The 20,495-nt window shown below is 37.3% G+C and overlaps 1 protein-coding gene across 6 annotated transcripts in view; it reads right to left on the minus strand.

Moving 5' to 3' along the window:
- SH3BGR (SH3 domain binding glutamate rich protein) overlaps positions 1-20,495 on the minus strand; it is an 83,459-nt gene that overhangs the window by 49,320 nt on the left and 13,644 nt on the right. For all 6 annotated transcript variants that reach the window (XM_056825961.1, XM_056825965.1, XM_056825963.1 and 3 more), the window contains exons 2-3: positions 11,051-11,236; positions 4,023-4,103 (exon numbers count right to left, since the gene is read on the minus strand). In XM_056825961.1, coding sequence (XP_056681939.1) covers positions 4,023-4,103; positions 11,051-11,236 — 267 coding nt within the window. The remainder of the gene's footprint in view (positions 1-4,022; positions 4,104-11,050; positions 11,237-20,495) is intronic.

A 20,495-nucleotide genomic window follows, 5' to 3' on the forward strand; every position in this document is an offset into this window, starting at 1 on the left:
CCGCAATGTGGTGCAAGAGTCTAAAGCTCTACAATGGTTGCTTGCTCTGTTGTGTCTGTTCTTTCCTGTTTTACGTAAAAGATATTAGACCTCCAAAAGATAAGGACTGAAATACATGATGGAATTTGAGTATATAATGGAAGCCAGCCAGTGAAAAGTTAAACCCAAATAACCAATGTGACCCAGTCCAATAGCAGCAGAACTATGGACTCAGCTAACAATTGGACATCTACATTTGGAAATTAACTTGATGAGACCATTGTGATGCAGGAAATGCACTAAGTGTGGTCCAGTATTGCTCTGGTAGATTTAATCTTGAATCTTCCTATATTTGTCATATACTGGCATGGCATAGCTGACATCAGATCCAGGAAGGGTTCAACACAATCTATTTGTGTAGTCCTATATTAGAGAAGAAATCTTTTTGCATTGATAGAGGAAGTTCTTCATTTGAGAGTTCTCCATAGGAAGCAATCAACAAGCACTTATGCACCTACTACATGCCAAGAACCGTGTTAAGAATTAATGGTAAATACAAAGTTTTCAAGGAGTCTGTGTTATGACCCACTTCTGTCAGAGTAGCAGCTCTAATGCCAGAATTCTCTTAATTCATGTTGGAAATTGAGGCAAAATGAGGTACGTAAGAGGTGGCCAAATCTGTACTTTAAGTTAAAACCTTTGGTGGCTATGTAGAAGATGGATTGGAAAGGGGTAAGATTAGGCAGGAGACCACTTAGGAGATGAGTGCAATATTTCAGATAAAGAGATGAAGACCTATACTTGTGTGATGGCTCTATGAATGAAGAGGAAATCAAAGTATAACAAGAGATGTTGTAGGCATAGAAACATCGGGACATGGTATGTGTAGAGTAAATCAAAATGAGGAATTGAAAGTGATGCCAAAGTTGCAAACCTGGGTGAATGGAATATTAATGGCATCAACCAAAATAGGGAACCACAGAAGAGGGGTATATTTGGAAAGAAAGTTAATACATTCAGTTTAGGATATATTGTGTTTCAAATACCAAAAAAGCATTTCAATTTGAAATGTCTGCTTGGCAATTGGTAATGTGAGACTGAAGCTCAGGAAAAAGACTAAGGCCGGATATATAAATAATTTGCATAAAAATGAACTCATAAGAGCTGATAGGGTTACTTAACTTCATGCAAGCTGGAGAAGATGATAGAAGACAGCCAATGTCAGAGGGATTACTGGGAGGGATGTAAATTGGCACATTGTTGGTAGAGCTTGTGAAGTGGTTTAGTTCCAAATTGTATTTGGAACTATGGGAAAATAACATCATTTTCTTCCTACTCAATAAATTTCAATGATTTCCCTTTCAAAATGCCTGGAGCTGAGATATGTAATGTCTTGTTCGTGGAATAGCAAGTAGGGCAGTGTCACTGGAACCAAGAGTATATGCAGGAAGGGAGGGATAAGTTATAAAAAACTGGAAAGATTGGAGGGGGAACAGGTTATGAATGACCTTAAATGTCAACAGAATTTTGCATTTTATATTGGAAGGAAATCATAGGGTGTTTATTGAGTAGGGAAGTGATATGGTCAGATTTGCACTTTAGGAAAATTATTTTAGAAGCTAAATTTGAAAGGGAGACTAGAAGTGGGGAGAGACTTGTAGAAAGCTGACCAAAAGGCTAATGCAATTGTCCAGGAGTGAGGAGATGAGGTCCTGCAATAGGGTGATGGCAGTGCCTTTGACACTGAAGAGATGTTGCAAAGATGAAGTTAACAGACTTCGGCAATAGATTGGATATTGAAGGAGTGGAATAAGAAATAATGAAGAATCAGGGAATATACTCAGGTTGTGAGCCTGGAATACTGGAAGGATGTGGAGCCCTTGAAAGTAATAAGGAAGTCTGGAAGGATGTTAGGTGTTGGGAGGGAAGATAATTCAGTTTTGGATATGCTGAATTTAAGATAAAATGAGATTACTTGTCAGGTAAAGAAAGGGTTAGTCTTGGCAAGAAGTAGCGACACCTCTTCATATGAGATGGGGTGAAGGAGAAAATAATGAGAGAAAGCATAAGAGTGGCATATGCTGAAAAAGAGGGAGAAAAAGGAGCTCTTAGCAAATGTTTTTAATTTTTTCAGTAAAATCTGAGGCAAGATTCTCAATTGAAAGAGTTGAGCAATTTGGGCTAATAACTTCCTTCAAGATACAATATAAAGTACTATCTTCTACAAGAAGCCTTTCCTGATCTCCCCAAATGTCCAAATGTTATTGCCTTCCTTTCCTAGCTTGTATTTTATCAGCTTACATTTATTTTGTATATACATGTGTCCCTTCCCCCACAATATATTGAAACTGTGATGGGAACATCACAGTTTCAATATATTGTGGGACCACATGAGAAATTAAATGATATTTTGGGGAAATTTTGAAGAAGCTGCAGTTGACACACAAAGGCCAGCAGACAACACACAAAAAAAAATTAGAAATTCAGAAATACACAAGATATATGCATTATATTATATAATATAACATTTTATCTTTTAGTAACATAAATATATACAATTAATTTTTTTAAATTAAAATAAGCAAAAAGTTAAAGTTTGTAAAAAGAACATGAAAGCCAGTAGAAAGGCTAGACACAGAAAGGCTAGAAATGTAGAAATATCTTTAAAAGTTTAATAATTCATAAAAGCTGTGGAAAGGAAAACTAAAGCAAGTTTTGGACTTTCTGCCAATCAGGTGGAACAAACAGTAGTTGAAATGTTATGGAGAAGACACTGATAAGAATGACAGTAGGTGGGGGAAGGGACAATTGGGAGTGGCAGTTGGTCTCATGACTGGCACCCTCTTCCTGGCCCTGGAACTGAAAGGAGCCTCTCTCCCTGTATCTGGATAGAAGTGGTTCTATTCCTGAATTTCCCAACTGTGAGCTCTACCTGGATCCCTATGATCGTGTTCATCGGACAAAAGGACTTAAGGGAAGCAGTTTGGACTGTAAGGTGGGTCTTTAGGGGCTTCAGCCCAAAGAGACAGGCCCAATCAGCTCTGAAGATCAGAACTTTTCTTCCTCTTACTGTCTACTGCTAAGACTTCAAACTTAAGAAAACTAGTACAGATATAGCATAGACCAGAATAAGAGAAACCCTCCACCAGCCTGTGAGGCCTGGCCTCAGCTCCAAAACTGAGACTCAAACCTCATCTACGGAAATCCCTCTTCCCGAATACCTCCCTAATCCAAACTTGTTATTAAAATGTACCTTTATTTAAATAACCGCAGTCAGATAAGAAGACTATAAACAGTCCTTATTGGATCCCTGCTGGGTGACTAGTCTGGGGGGAGGCTTGTCCCTCAGGAGGGTCCCTGCTTACCTGCTCTGGGGTATCTTCAACATCAATCCATTAGAGCAGACATCCCCTCAGGCTATCATAAGTGGCCCATTTCTCAGGAACCCCATTTTTCAAAATATAGCCTCTCGGCAGGGGGTATCTCTCTCCTTTTACCTCACAGACAGCCATATTCCCTCTCTCCCTTCAACTTCTCCATTCCCTCTTACAAAACCTTCAGTATCCCCCGTTCTTCAATCCCACCCATTTTCCATATAAATATTACAATACACTAAATGTATGTGCTTTTATGCATAATATTACCTATACAGTATGTATTTTACTGTTCAATGACATAAATGAATAGCTACACAATTTTTTTCTAAAAATTAAATTTCTAGTAAAAGAACTGCAGTTCTATGCTCTGGTTTGGGGGATGCCAAGCACATTTATGGCAATTTTGCCAGATCTTCCAGATCTCAGGGGCAACATGCCCCAAACTCCTGCAAAGAAGAAGGGATATCTATATTGTCAGGTTTAAAAAAATAGATCAAAAGTAAATTTTAAAGGGAAAAAGAATCATTACTCATAAATACTCTCAACAATAGTTTTACAAAAATCCTATTTACCTCTTGATTGTCATTCATCATTTAATATTCATATGTGATATCCCCTTTTATAACATTTAAATATATCAGATATTAATAAGACATAAAATCATACCTTTGAACCTGGAGGAGGTGCCAAGCCAAGGAATGAATATATAATATTTTCTTCTTTTGCAGAGAAGAAAGATTCAAAATCCTTAAATAAAAGAAAAAAACACATCAAAATGTGTTTGCATATTTATAAATACATATATTATATCAGAGAGGTAGTCTAGTGAAATGGAAAGAAAGCCAGCATCAGAAGCAGGATTTGACTTCAAATTCCAACTGAGATGAAACAGTTAGGAAACCTCTTGGTGCCCCAGACAACTCAATTAAACTATAAAATGGAGAGTAAGATTGGTGCTGGTTGGAATTGATGGAAGGAATTTACTCACCAGAAATAGCAGTAGTCTCAGAGCTTTTTATTATAATTTCTGCCACATAAATTCAAAGAATAAAATTGAGTAAATTTTAAGATGGGAAAATATCTATAAAGATATAGGAATCAACCCTGAATCAGTTGTCTGTATGCACAGACATGCAGAGACTTGCACAAAAATATACCATCCAAATAAGATTCAGCCACATTATTAAATATATAGGCATATTAATGAAAATCAAAGATTAGAAGTGGACAAAAGAAATTATATCAATACCAATTATAACATCATTCAAAAGTTAAATGAATGAAATTAATTGCAACAAGAAGCTTAAAAAATTATTTATTCATCAGATATTTCACTTACTTGCTAATTGGTGAGAAATGGCTTCCAAAGGCAACATTGGTTTAGAATATAAATTCATTTCTAAAATCTAAAAGCTGGTTGACAATTATAAACAACATTATCTCACAGAGCAAAGAAAAGTAAAAGGTAAAAGTAATATAAAGAAAATTTGAAAAGATAGCCAACCAAGAAAAGTCAACCCAATAATATTCAATAATGAAAACTGAAAAAGAACTAAAAACAATAAAATAGGAAATGTTTTTAAAAACTACTAAAATAAGCTGTTTTTTCCATCAAGAACAGTAGAACCACCATACTTAGTGTTCCACTCATGGAACTTACCAAGGAAGTAAAAATGACATTTAAGTAATTAACTGTATATAAAGCAGGGTGGAATAAACCTAAAATTCACAATTATCCACTTTTTTCTCTGACCTAATAGGGAGATCAGATGAACGTTGATCTATTGTAACCGCTAGCTTATATTAAATCAATTATTTTCAGCAGATCGTCTTCCCAGTAAAGAAATTTATTTTTAATATCCTTCTTTTTTTTACTTCAGCTGAAGCATAATACACCAATCCCTTATCTCTGTCTACTCTGTGTGTCTCTGTTCTTGTAGGCAGCATATTGTGGGATGCTGTATTTCAATCTACTCTGCTATTTGATTTTCTTCTCATCCTCATGCTCTGAGCAGTTGGAGAGGAAAGGGTATGGAAACAGCTGTATTTGCCTCTAGCTCCAGCCATAGTGAAAACTGAAAGATTTAAGCCTACGTCAGACTTAGAAAATTAACTAATTAACAAATTCAGCAAAGTTGCAGGATATTAAATAAACCCACATAAATCATCGACATTTCTATATATTACCAAGAAAGGTAAGCGGCAAGATATAGAGGAATTCCATTTAAAATAGCGATAGACAATATAAAATACTTGGGAATCTACCTGTCAAAACAAACTCTGGCTATATAAGCACAATTACAAAACACTGTTCGCACAAATAAAGGGAGAATTAAACAATGAGAAATACATCAATTGCTCATGGGCGGGCTGATTCAACATAGTTTTAAAAAATGACAATTCTCCCTAAATTAATCTAACAATTCAATTCCATACCAATCAAATCACAAAAAAAAAAAAATATTTTATAGACCTAGAAAAAATAATACTAAAATTTACTTGGAAGAAAAAAAGGTAAAAAAATATCAAGGGAATTCATGCCAAAAATGGTAAGGAAGGTGACCTAGCAGTTCCAGATTTCAAACTTTAAGGCAATGAACATCAAAACAATCTATTACTGGCTAAGAAATAGTGGAATAGATTAGGAACACAATACACCACAGCAATCTTGTGTCTGATAACTTCAAAAATCCAAGCTTTTGCGACAAAAACTCTCTATTTGATTAAAACTGGAAAGTGGTTTTGCAGAAACTAGGTATAGACCACCACCTCATACTGTTTGCCAAGATAAGGCCAAAATGGGTACATGATTTAGACTTAAAGCATGATATAACAAAGTTAGTGGAGCCTGGAATATCTTACCTATCAGATCTATATATAAAGGAAGAGCATGACAATGCTAGAAATAAAGAGCATTACAGGAAGTAAAATGGATAAATTTGATGACAGCAAATTAAAACATTTTGATACAAACAAATCCAATGCAGCCAAGATAAAAAATAAAACAAAACTGTGGGGAGGGGGTGGTAGGGAATTTTACAGCAAATTTTTCTGCTAAAGGAAGGCCTAAGAACTTGGAACTCCATTTCTTTTTTACTTTTAAAAAACAAGTGTTAAAATTGTTTTTTACATGTAATTGGAAAAATAAAATATATTTTAAATATTATTTATCTTTAACATTCTTTTTAAATTTAGAGTTCCAAATTCTCTCCCTCCCTGCTACCTCTTTCCCCAACCACTAAGGCAGAAATTTAATATCAATTTAATGTTTGAAATTTTGCAAATCACATTTCCATATTAGTCATATTTTAAAAATTTAAGAAAAATAACGTGAAAAATTATACTTCAACTTGCACTCAAGGTTTATCAGTCCTCTCTCTACAGGTGGATAGCATATCTTCATCATGCATCCTTTGGAATTATTTTGTATCATTATGTATTGGTTATAACTGCCAAATCTTTCACATCATTCTTTCTGTGGTTCAGTCACTTTTAGTCATGTTCAATTTTTCATGACTCGGGCATTTTGGGGGCAAAGATACTAGACTGGTTTGCCATTTTCTTTCCCAACTCATTTCACAAATGAAGAAGTGAGGCAAATAGAATGAATTAACTTGCCCAGGATCACATGGCTAGTCATGTGTCTGAGGTCGATTTTAATTCCGTCTTCATGACTCCAGGCTCAGCACTCTTCCCTGGCTGCCATGACAACATTGCTGTAACTCTGTACAATGACTTCCTCATTCTTCTCGTGTCACTTTGTACCAGTTCTAAAGCCACTCATTGGTCGCTTCCCACAGTACTCCATCACAATCACCTGCTGCGCATTTGTCCCCTCCACTTCCAATTCTTTGTCAACACAACAAGAGCTGCTTCCTTTTCCTGGTCTTTGATGTCGTTGGGATACAGACCTCCTCGTGGTGTTGCTGGGTCGTGGAATCCTTCTCACCAACGACTCTTCTTTTAGCTTAATCAAGATGGAACCCAAAAGACATTTCCATTGACCAAATTAATCAGAGACTTCTTTCTCCAAAATGCGTTGTCCCTGACCATTTCAGGAAGGCGTCCTTCCCGGGCTAATCAGGTCTCTCCACTTACAGACCGATTAGGCCTTCAATATACAGCATTTTAAAACTTCAGTGCAGGAAGCTGTTTAAATCCTGATAATGAAAAACCAGGAGTTTCTCATTCTGTCAGTCTAAGAAGTTCAGGCTAAAATGGTGTCCTGGTGAAGTATGCGGATTGTGTCTGCTTCACACCTCTGGCCACCAGTCTTATGATCAAGCCTTTCGTAGAGCCTGGGAGATCAGGAAAGGCTTCCTGTGAAAAGGGATGCTTGAGCCGAATCATAAAGGAACCGAGAGATTGTAAGAGGCAGGTAAAGAAGGACTAGAATACTGGCGTAGGAGAAAGGTCAAGTGGAGAGACAGTGTTAGAAGGAAAAGTGAAGTTGAGGAGGAAAGTGTGTGCGTGTGCAGAGAGAGGCGGCATGAGACCAGCAAGAAGATTCTGGAACTTTGAGGGAAGGCTGAGGCTGGAACTGAGGGGTTAGTTGGAGGTGGGGCTGCTTTCCCTCAGTGGGGATCCCATCCTTGTTCCTGTCCTGCTTGCTGTATTTCATCGAAGCAGAACCTGGGGATCCTGACCCGCTGTGTGCAGTGATCATGAGAGCAGCCCTGGATCCCTTTTGGATCTAGGACTTTCCCTGGACCCTATCGGGCTTACATAGATTCTTTCCTTAAATCCAGCTAAGGGGGGGTTCGTTGTAACTTAGCCAAGAATAGGCCTGGGATTTTAGGCAGTGAGGAAAGGCTGAGTGCAGGAATATCACTCTGTGAAGGGGCATGAGATCCTGGGGGACTGGAACATTAGCTTTAGGTGATCTGACACCCTTCTGCCCTGTTCTCTTTCATTAAACTTACTTTCCCATTTCACTGAGTGGTCTGTGTGCATATTCTCAGACCATATATAAATTAAATGGAATTTAATCAGCAAAAACAAAGTGAGCAATGCCAACTTTAAAACTCAAGTGAGCTGGTAAGGTCTGCAAACTAATTCCCTTTGCTCCCGTTTCTTTTGTGTATATTTTCCCACAGATCCCCCTAAAGGATTTTTCTAGGGAAATGTTTTCAGTGTCCAGGTTTCAAGGTCACATTCTTTTCGGACAATCTACTGTTGTCATGGTGATTTCCTTCTTAAACTCGTAGATAGCCTTCAAGCAAATTCTCTACTCATATATCAATCGTTTTCTAAATGCCCTTTCCTGGTGTTATTGCCATCACCAAATCCAGGAAACCCCTCAAGTCAGGTTAACAGACCAAATCAGATAGAGCACTGAAGTTGTATTCTTTTTTTTTATTTGAAATTTTTCATTTAATTAATTAATTTAGAATATTTTTTCCACGGTTACATGATTCATGTTCTTTCCCTCCCCTCCTCCCAAACTAATCCCATAGCCAACGAGCAACTCCACTGGTTTTACATGTGTCATTGATCAAGACCTATTTCCATATTATTAATATTTACATTAAGATGATCACTTAGAGTCTCCATCCCCAATCATATCCCCATTGACCCATGTGATCAGGCAGTTGTTTTTCTTCTGCATTTCTACTCCCACAGTTCTTTCTCTGGATGTGGAGAGCATCTTTCTCATGAGTCCCTCAGAATTGTTCTGGATCATTGCATTGCTGCTAGTAGAGAAGTACATTACATTTGATTGGGCCACAGTGTATCACTCTCTGCATACAAGGTTTTCCTGGTTCTGCTCCTTTCACTTTGTGATGGTATCTTCTTGATGATGTGAACTCACATTGTCTTGGACACCTTGTTCCTTTGATACCATATTGAGGATGCTTGGCTCCTAATTATATATTTGAAGTAGCCCTTGACTGGAATTTTAAAATGAGGGTTTGAGAACAATCGAGCTGGCCAGAGTAGAATTGGTTAAAGACAATCTTCGGTTCCTGGAGGGGAATCTGAGGGTCACCTGAGCACTTAAGAGCAACCTCATGGTCTCTTGAGATGAGAGAACCAAGTGGCTCCAGAGATGCCACTTTATGGAACCAGCAGTGGAGTGTGCAGGAATTGCTGAATCAATTTTGTAACTGTGGGAATAAGAGTCAAGAGCATTAGAATGCTAGTGACGGAGTGAAACAGGAGTTCGTGGACAAGTAGAATTATTAGACAAGTCTCTTGGAACCCGTAGAATAGTTTTTAGAACAAGTCTACTGGACATGAGTTCTTGAAGAATTCTTATCTGTGAAATAGGCAAGGGCACATTTTAAATATAATCCTTATTCCCACTTTAGATTATTCTCTAGGGAGGCATAAGTTAATTCCTTTCACTTATGCCATATGGCAAGGTTTAAAAACAGACAACATGCAACAGCACAATCATATGCAATCCCCACATGTACAGATTACAGAAATTTTCAGATTAAACAAAATGAGGAACAAATTTTACAAAATTCACCAAACATTTCTACTTACTTAGCCTTTGCCTTACAGGACTTTTCTCAACCACAAGCAAAAGAAAAAGCACAGAAATAAAATTGGCTTCCTATCTCTGGCAGAAATATGCAGTATACTGAGCTTTTCAAATTACATGGACCTCTTCCTATAGGGTTTTGAGATTTAGCCCTAGAGTCAGCCAGGTGGCATCCCTTTCTCAGTTGTGCATAAGACTACCCACCTTGAGTCTGGACAAAAAGTGTATTTTTCTACACAGGGCACACCATAATTCTTTAGGAATCCCTTTTCTGGAGGTGATCCCCATTGCAGCCAGGTGATTTCTTATTCCAAAGGACACCTGAAATTCCCCTCATAGATCTTTGCCACTTTAAGAGGAAACTTTATTGAAAAGAAGACAAATAGTCTTATCTGGAGAAGTGGCAAAGAATGGCAGATACTTGTGGATTTTTTAGCCATTCTTATGCCCTAAATCCACAAGACATTTTGCTTTTACAAACAGTAAAGCAGTCTACATCTTTTTATATGCAAAAATAACAATAAGAACATTTCTACTAACAAGTAGCAATGGAGTGATTCCAATTTTCTCACATTAAACTTAATATCAATTATTTATGTTATTTATATAATATTTATAATATTGTTCAGTTCCATGGAAACATGTATGTTGAGAATGAAACTGTGTGCCAAGTAGATGTGTGATCATGAGGGTATAAAATAAAGCCAGGCCTCAGCCAAGGTAGAGCAGTTTATCCTGTGAAACGTGTGCTGCAGGTTGAATGCGACAGCTGTGTCCCATTCGTCATTCTGACAACATTGTCCCACCTCCAAGACCCCATCCCCTGTAGGAGGCTGGCCAACCCCACTGCAGTTACCCCCTCTATCATAGTGGTAAATAGTTATTTCTGTCAATATATTACCTGGTCAAGCTTTTGTAAGAGTTCATGTATTATTTAGTCATTTTAGCTGCCTCACTGCCCAGATCAATATATGTGCATATTTGTTTAATTAACTATAAATAAGATTTTATTGTACTAATAATTACTATATATTTTATTTTGACTTCTACACAAGCATCTCTTGAGACCACTGATTAAAAATCCCCAACACCTTAAACTGCTGTTACTAAGTAAATTAGTTTTAGATGACATAATATTCATGCAGAAGAATTTTTAACTTTTTGAACTTTGTCATCCACCAAATGGCAAAAAGTGACTTCTTACCCCACAATACTGCTCCTCATTAAAGATCTGTGGAGGAAGAGGAATTCCATTTTGTGGTTTTTTCTCTCCAGGTACATTCTCTCTCATCCATCTCCTGTTGTCTTCATCACCAGCAATATCAAATTCCTTAAAGTCAATTTTGTTGGCTTCCAAAAAGCCCACTACTTCTTGCTGTTTCTTCCTAATCTGGTTAAAAGTGGGGAGGGAAAGATAAGAATTATGGTTGTTTTGTATAGCAGCCATAAAACTGTCTCATTTTTATGTATAAAATATTAAGATAATATGCTGTTCAAGAGCTTTCACATGGTAACACTTTAATTTATGAATGTTTTAGTTGTGCCTAAATTTTTTTAAGTATGCCAACTTGTACACAGTAGTCATTCGATCCAATTGCTGAACTGAATTAAATTGATATAGTTTTTTAAATATCTTACTAACAAATATAATAACAATACTTTGTACAGACCTTTATAGAAAAAAATCATAGAAGCTTATATTTGTGAAAGCAAACACTTTCAATGTTTGGATCCACATTCATTATCAAATAAAGTAAAGTAGCAATTGAAGGTTATATTAGCAATAAGGCCTGGAGAAAAAGGAAAGAGGGATTAGAGGAGACAAGAAAGGTATTTTGTTTTGCTTTTTAAGTTGATAGAATAAAGCAAACACCAATTAAATCCAACATGGAAATGTGCTTTTGGAAAGAATATGAAATAGGAACTCGTTGTATAAACTGAAAACTAACTAAAGATGTGTGTATAAAGGAGAAAGAAAACAGATCAGATTACAAGAAAACACTAAAGAAAACATACAAAGAAGCACCTAAGGACTAATACAATAATCCTTCCCCTTTTTAATAGATTGCACCACACATTTCAAAAGATTTAAAAGATAGAAGATATTAGGTTAAAAAAGCAAAGGAGCCAGAAATCAGTATAAGGAAAGATAATCTAGAAATCATACCTGAAAGACATAACCAAACAAAAAAATATAGATATCATATTTCAAGAAATCGTAAGAGAAAACTGACCAGATCTATATATAATCAGAAGTTAAAGCTAGAAAGAATCCACTTTTAACCACCTGACACACCAAAATGAAAAAAAAAATGTTATGGTCAAAATACAGAGTTTCCAATTCAATGAAAAAGTTCCATAATCAATCAGAAAAAAAAAAATAGGGGGCAGCTGGATAGCTCAGTGGATTAACCTAGAGATAGGAGGTCCTAGGTTCAAATCTGACCTCAGCCACTTCCTAGCTGTGTGACCCTGGGCAAGTCACTTGACCCCCATTGCCTAGCCCTTACCACTCTTCTGTCTTGGAGCCAATACACAGTATTGACTCCAAGATGGAAGGTGAGGGTTTATAAAAGAAAAAAGAAAAAAGAAAAAAAAATAATTCACGTAACAGGGAAACCGTAACTAGGAGACCAAAAGCAGCAACTAAAATAAAGAAAAGAAAAAAATTAATGTTATTACAAAGGGCAAAAGATAAAAGTTTACAAACATGAAAAACTTATTCTGAAATATTGAGTACAATAGTGATTACCATGGATAGAACACAATGGCCTTTAAACAGAATAGGAGAGTTTTAAGCATGTCTGATGTAACATGAGAGATGAGTAGAAATGCTTATATCTGAGGGGCATGGGGGATGTCTTCATGAGTCAGAGGGGGGGGGAAGGACCTGGAGTGGTTTTATTGTGTTTTGATAATTCTGAGACAAGAAATAAGAGAGGACAAGAGGAATACACCTCAGAAGTGAGAAGGGAAAAAAAAGGAAGAGGAACTTAATAATTTAATATAAACGGGATGCAAAAAAGACCAGACAAATGTCAAAGAAAGTGTGTTAGGAGTTGGTATCTGGCAACCTGACACTTACCTGAACCAGAACAAGAAGGACTGAACAAAATTTCCCTATATATATTCAAACACACCAAGAGTCTCTGATGCAGATATACAATAAAATAAATAGGGAAATGGGTAAGGACAGAGAGAAGAAAACAGGGGGTTTAAAAAAGATAGTTTTAGAGGGAATAGCAATAAGGAAAACAAACATCAATTTCAGAGGTTTGCTGCAAATTGGCAAAGATGATTTTAAAAATGGGAATAGGAAATGCTGGACAAATCATGGAAACATAGGCACATTAGTAAACTGTTGTAAAGACGTGAATTAGTACAACCATTTTTGAAATCAATCTGAAAAAATGCAAATAACGTGTCTAAAATATCTATCCAGATATTTCACTACTAGGGATATATCCCAAGGAGGTTAAGAAGAGAGTAGAGAAAGGAATACAGGGAGAAATTTAGCTGATATAAAAACAAAAGGCTTTGTTTTTTAAATTTAGGAACTAGATCATAAAGGGGCTTATTAAAAGAAATATAAGAACCAATGACTGAGGTTTTGATAGGGCAAAATAAGGAGGAACAGTGGAATGTAAGCAAATACTTTCATTTATAGATTACTAGTACTCATTCATTTCTTTTTTCTTTCCACAATCTCTTCATCTTTGTAAAGAAGAGGATGTGTTAAATACAGGAAAAATTATGTGAGGATATAATTGAAAGACTATAAATAGGAATAACATCCATAAAACAGAGGAGTAGAGAATAAATTAGAAAGAAGAATCCAACAATACTATTTTCAAAGAAGCACACTTGAAACATAATGATTGGCAAAGAGGTAAAATGTGATGTTGGAGAACTTATTTTGCCTCAAATGAAATAAAGTAAGCAGGAGAAGTAATCATGGCCTTAGATAATTCAATACTAAAAATAGTCATTAAAAAAACTACATTATGCTTAGTGGTAAAATTAATAACTGAACAATATTAAGACTTGATATATAGAGACCAAATGGTTTATCACCAAAGTACATGAAGGAAAAACTAATTGCATTACAGGAGACAATAAATAGCAAGACTTTAAGAGAGATTTCATTATAATACTTTCAGACTTACACAAATCTAACAAAATGACAAATAAGAAAGTAGTAAAGAACCTGAATAGATTTTTTTTAAAACTTTCAATATGGTAGAGCTCTGCAAATTACTGAATAGAAATAGAATATGCTAAACATGGAACTTTTACAAAACTTCATAAAAAACTCATAAACAAATGCAAAAAAAACCCATAAATACTAAATAATCCTGACCATGAGCCAATAAAAAATTATAATCAACAAAAGGGAAAATGTGTCTTATAAGGGGAAGTTAATTTGTATTATAAGGGGTTAAGACTTTCAGCATAGCGAGGGGGAAAGAATGGAGACCTCCCTTCTCAAAGCAGGGTTCAGGGGAGACAGCTGATGTTTAGGGTTGGCTCAGAGAAAGAAGAGAGGGTTTGAAGATATTCTCCCTTCTGCCTTCCCTCCTTAGCTAAAGCTGCTCTTCCAGATTTGCTCTTGTCCCTCTTGTCCCTCTTGTCCTCCCTCCACTACTCAAGACCAAAGGGTCTCCACTTGATCTGTTCACTCACATTTATTCACAGCTTGGGGAACAGATAACTATTTTAATGTCCACTCAATCAGGGTAATTCAAAGAAATAGCTGGCAGTAAAGAATGGGAAAAGGAAAGTGGAGAAAGGGGGTCCCTGTCTCTATCTAAATCCTTTACCCTCCCTCCTCAAGTTTGGGGGGGAACTCAGGCCTTGGCAGCCTGAGCCCTCTGAGAGAAAGTCAGGTTGACTCACCCCTGGGCAACAGGAGCTGAGGTAAAGTCTGCTCAGGTTTCTCTTAAGAAAGTCCCTTCAATTGGGAAGTGTTGGGGGGAAAGATTTCCAGTCACAAGGAGGAAAAGTGGATAACCCTCAGGAGAAAGTCTTTTCCCCTCTTTTGTCTTCGGCTTCTCAAGACTGAGAGACCAACTCCTCTACCAGCCAGAGTCTTCTCCTCCTCAAGATTCCCAATCCCCTTCCCTATCAAGGTGATCAATTTCACACACTCTTCAGCCTGGCACTTTTTCTTTAGTGCCAGCCTCTGTCACAAAGGGAAGTGTCATGAGTATAGTTTTCCACTAAGAAGCACAGACACAGTTCTTCTGCTCTGGCCCTAAATAGTTTTTTTGACTATAGCCCTTTCTTGATATCTAAAGACTTTTCTCCACATTTGGGGCAGTGGATGCTATAGTGGTAGCAGGAGGAAAGGCAACAGTAGTTGCAGTACTGAATACTTTCCCAGAAGGCCACCATCCCATTTTCTTCCTTTCCTCCCTCTCAGGGGCAGAAACCTGCATCAGTCCTCTTGCCATCATCACAACAGTTTTTCTAATGTATTACAGCAGGAGTCAGCACTATAGTTCTTCTCCCTCAATATACCTAAACACATCTCACTTCTGAGATTTCAGTGCCCCTACTTCAAAACAAGGGGGAAAGGGAACTATCTTTTCCTTAGTGTAATTCAAGTACCCAGGACTCCTTGCATCAGAATATAATGATAATTTCTCTTCATTCCTATAGGTATTCATCCCAGCTAGATGATATGGTCTCTCTGGGCAAAGGGGATTATGTTCATAATTAATATAAGTACTATAAAATATAAAACAGGAAAACAGAAAACCAAATTCTGAATAATGTTTATATGTCTCCACTTTCAACACACTCAGATCAAAAGTAAAATTTGTAATAATCCAAAAGTTTGGTCTACATTTTTCCTTTCTTCATTTTCATTACAATGTACTCTCTGATTTGCCTGTCTGAACATTTCAGTTTCCTTCACTGTGGGTATATCCTAAAACTCTATCCCAGGCCCTCTTCACTCTTCATCCACAGAGTCTTTCTTTGGTGGTCTATCAATCTCCTGTGGGTTCAAGTATCATTCTTTACACATAACCTATATATCTAAATGTAGTTCCTCTCCTGAGCTTCATTTCACTTCCTAGTGGAGATATTTCTGCTCTGGACATGTCCTTTAAGTATTTCAAGTTCAATATGTACCTTGTCTTCTCATAACTCCCCACCCCTTTTGAACTTTCTAGTCTCTGGTAAAAACACCATAATAATTACAATACTACAGATTTGCAAACTCAGAGGTTTTTTTTTTTTTATTCAACCTTCTTTCCTAGTCAAGAGCCAGATCTTGTCAATTTTTTCTGTACATTTTGATAATGTGCCCTTTTGCTAGACTATTACAATAGCCTTCTGGTTGGTCTCCCTACTTCAAATCTCTCCCCACTCCATTACAAATTCCATTCAGCTATGAAACAGCTATTCCTAAAGATCTGACCTTCCAAAAAGTCTGACTGGTCACCCCATTTTTCAATAAACTCAATTAGCTTCCTCCTGGTGTGTGATTCTTTCTGTATATATTGTCTCTTCATGGGGAATTTAAGCTACTTGAAGAAACAGACCATTTCATATTCATATTTGTATCCTTAAGCACTAGCAAAGTACCTACAAGGCTCTTTTTTTTTTTAAACCCTTACCCTTCCGTCTTGGAGTCAATACTGTGTATTGGCTCCAATGCAGAAGAATGGTAAGGGTAGGCAATGGGGGTCAAGTGACTTGCCCAGGGTCACACAGCTAGGAAGTGGCTGAGTCCAGATTTGAACCTAGGACCTCCCGTCTCTAGGGCTAGCTCTCAATCCACTGAGCTACCCAGCTGCCCCCCCTACAAGGCTCTTAATAAAAATGTATTGATGTAGTAGATACTTGGAAACTATTAGGATAAATTAATGTTTGGGTTATTTTATTCCATTATAACAAAACTTAATAGTTTTACATTTATTTCAGATTTATTTGCTATGACCATATGATTCATAGAGGCTCCATAGTTAAGAAGAGGTTCTAGGAAACTCCCTCTTATATCAATAAGGAATATAAGAAATAAAATTTGTTTCTTGAAATCCTGAAGACATACGCCATTTTCACACACACACACACAAAAAAATCTGCTTTATATAGTCCACTTAACACCTTTTTGAAATGCTGATAAAATGATTAAGATAAAATTCACCATTTAATTCTGTGCCAAGACAGAATAAAGATGTTTAGTTTTATAGAGATAACCTAAGAACACAGAAACATGTATGAAACTAAAGTAATATAATCTTTATTATTTCATAATGCAGCTCAAGTACAAAAAGTTCTATTTCCTACTTCAGTCTCTCACTCCTATTGTTCCCCAATACAAATACCATTTAAAAGGGACCATTTTTCAGGATGGAGAATAAATATATTATAAATTACATTATGTATATAATGTGTTATATGTAATAAATTATGTATAAATATAATGGGATTAAATAATAGATATTAAAATTAATTTCTATAAATTCCAAAGACTGAATAATGATCGGAAAATCCAAGAAAAAAATCAGTGTCATTTTTCCAACCCCAGTTAGCAAAGGGAAGCAAGAAGTCTACAGAATTTAGGCGTGTGGATCTGGCCAGCAGCATATTTTGTGGTGCATTCCAGATCCCAAAAAAAGGAATCACCAGGACAGGAAGGAGTTCCATAGGGTCCCTGAATTAGTATAGGGTGAATGAATACATGACAGACAGGAGATAGGAACTTATTTCTAGGAGAGATGGAGAGTAGTTGTATTTAGGGACACTAGCTGTGTAAAGAAGGAGGAAAAAGTTCAGAAGCAACAGTTACTGTGTGGCTCTGTGTCCAGAAGCAGAGCAGAGATTCAATTCTAACCTTTAGCCCAGGATAAAACCCATAGAGGATAACCAAGGATAATGGTAGGCAAAGGGAAACCTCCATTCAGTTACTATGAACCTGCAAAGCTTCTTGAGGGCTAATTGTAGCTGAATTTAACAGCACTCTACTTAAACTTCTAACCAAGGTCAAGCTGATAGAGGCTTTGTTAAACCCAAAGTTAAATGACTTATAGAGGAAGTCAAGATGGCCGCATTAGAAGGAGACTTCTGAATACCCTTCCTTCCCGATTACAAACTGAATGCTCCTAAGGACTGAAAATCAAACCTAACAACAAGACAGAGCCAAGGAACCCTCCTGCTGGACTCAACTCAAAAGGTTCGCTCCCCCAAAAGCAGGAATTGGAGAACACTCGGGTTTAAGGGGAAGTCAGAAGGAAGGTCCCAGAATGCCACCCTCCCAACCTAGAGCGCTGGGCCTCCAGCTAGCAGCAGGAACCTCTGGACAGGCAAAGGCGCTGGTCTGGAGGGTGTACCTTGCAGGCAGGGCAGTGCCAAGCTCGGAGCCTCGAGCACAGATGGCGGGGAAGGAGCTGGAGAGGGAGCTGGCAGCCTGGTCAGAGACATGGAGATCGTCCATACTGATCCAGCCTTCCAGGAGGTTTTTGGCCTCAGAGCACACCTAGCCCAACCCAGCTGAACTTAATCCCATCAAAAGTTTTCAGAACTCATGGAAGCCTAGGCTGCAACACCACTCCCTCCCTGACTGCTGGACATTAATCCAATCAAAGGCCTCCAGAGGACAGGGAAAGGCAAACTCCAATACTCCACCCCCAGAGACTGCACTGAGAGACAAAGCTCCAAGAGGGGAGACTGACAGAAAGCCCCAAAACCAAAAAAATGAGAGGAACAAGAGCACAAATATGGGGAGCAAAGAAAGGGTAAATATGAGCAAACAATAGAAAAAGAAGAAAGAAATTACAATTGACAGCTTCTGCACAGGCAACGAACCAAGAGCAAACAATAAACAGGAGGAGGCAAGCAATAAAACAGAAATCCCAGCAAATTGGACACAGGCTTTGGAAGAACACAAAATGCAATTCAAAACACAATTAAGAGAGGCTGAAGACAATTTGGAAAAGAATTTAAAAACTGAGATAAGTCATCTAGAAATAGTGTCTTCAAAGCAAAAATCAACCAGCTTGAAGAAAATATGAAGTATGTCATTCACAAAACAGAGGATTTAGAAAATTGTTCGAGGAGAAACAATTTAAGAATCATTGGTCTACCAGAAGACCATGACAAAAGAAAAAGCCTGGACATAATACTATAGGAAATTATTCAAAAAAACTGGCCCGATATTCTGGAACAAGAGGGGAAAGTGGAGATTAAAAGAATCCACAGATCACATTCTTAATACTGTTCTTAATTCCCAACTGACAACACCCACAAATGTTATAGCCAAACTCAAGAACTATCAGACCAAAGAAAAAATATTACAAGCTACCAAGAAGAAGTCATTCAGATACCATGGAACCACAGTGAGAATAACACAGGATATGACTGCATCCACACTGAAGGACCAAAAAGCATGGAATGTGATATTCCGGAAAGCAAGGAAACTAGGTCTACAACCAAGAATCAACTACCCAGCAAATCTGACTATATTCTTATAGGGGAAAGTATGGTCATTCAACAAAATAGAAGAATTCCAAGAATTTGTAAAGAAAAGACCAGACCTGAACAGAAACTTTGATGTCTAAGCACAGAACTCAAGAGAATCATCAAAAGGTAATTTAAAAAGAGGGGGGAAAGAAAAACAAAACAAAGCAAAAAAAAAAAACAATCCTTTTCTTTTTAAAGAGACAATAAATTAAAATGTTATGTATCCCTATTAGAAAAGAGGTCATTGGTAACTCTTAAAAACTGTTGTTATCACCTGTGCAGCTAGAAGAATTACACTTAGAGGGAACAGTGACAAACTGTATAGGATGAAAGGACAAAACATAAATAGGTATATAGATATATGCATGCATAAATACATATACATATGTATATATATATATATACATATATATACAACTAGAGCTGAAAAAAAGGTTAATACTGTGAATTTCAAAACTACTCAACCCTGTTCAAACCATTCTTTAGAGGATGGGATTTGGCTATTTCCTGATCAATAACAATAGAGATACTTGGAATGACAGAATCAGGTCTTGGAAACTACAATCTCCACCCTACTCAAGGTAACAGGATTTAGAAAGGGCTGCAGCAAAGCTCAAGATTTAATTATTTGAGAATATGGCCTTCAACAGACATGTGCAAAGGGGACAGACCTCTGGGCGGTCCTGGGTTAAGCTAGAGCCACCATTGGCACAGGGGAGACACAGGAAGTGAGGTAGAAGAGAGCTCAGGAGGGCTGGAACTTCCTGGGTGGAGGGGAGTGTGGTTGTTGGAGACTGGTGCTTGGAGTGGAGGCCCTCAGACTGTTTCTCCATTTTGGTCAAGTGAGTGATAGGGACTGATCTCTTTTTTTTGCCTCAGCTATCCAAGGCCTTGGGCCTTTGGCCCAGCCTAAGCAGAGTGGGTATTTAAGCCCTATTCCCTTCTCTCCCCTTCCTCTCTCTCTCTCTCTCCCTCTCCCTCTCTCTCTCTCTCTCTCTCTCTCTCTCTCTCTCTCTCTCTCTCTCTCTCTCTCTCTCTTTCTCTCTCTCTCTCTCTCTCTCTCTAATATCTTTCTTCCTCCTGTTTGTAATTTAAAACTCCATAAAAGGTTGACTGCTGACTTGAGTTTTCATTTAGGAATTACATAGCTGAATTTCTTGGCGACCTTAAATTAATAT

Source organism: Monodelphis domestica, chromosome 4 (genome assembly GCF_027887165.1).
Source record: "Monodelphis domestica isolate mMonDom1 chromosome 4, mMonDom1.pri, whole genome shotgun sequence".
Lineage (NCBI taxonomy): Eukaryota > Metazoa > Chordata > Mammalia > Didelphimorphia > Didelphidae > Monodelphis > Monodelphis domestica.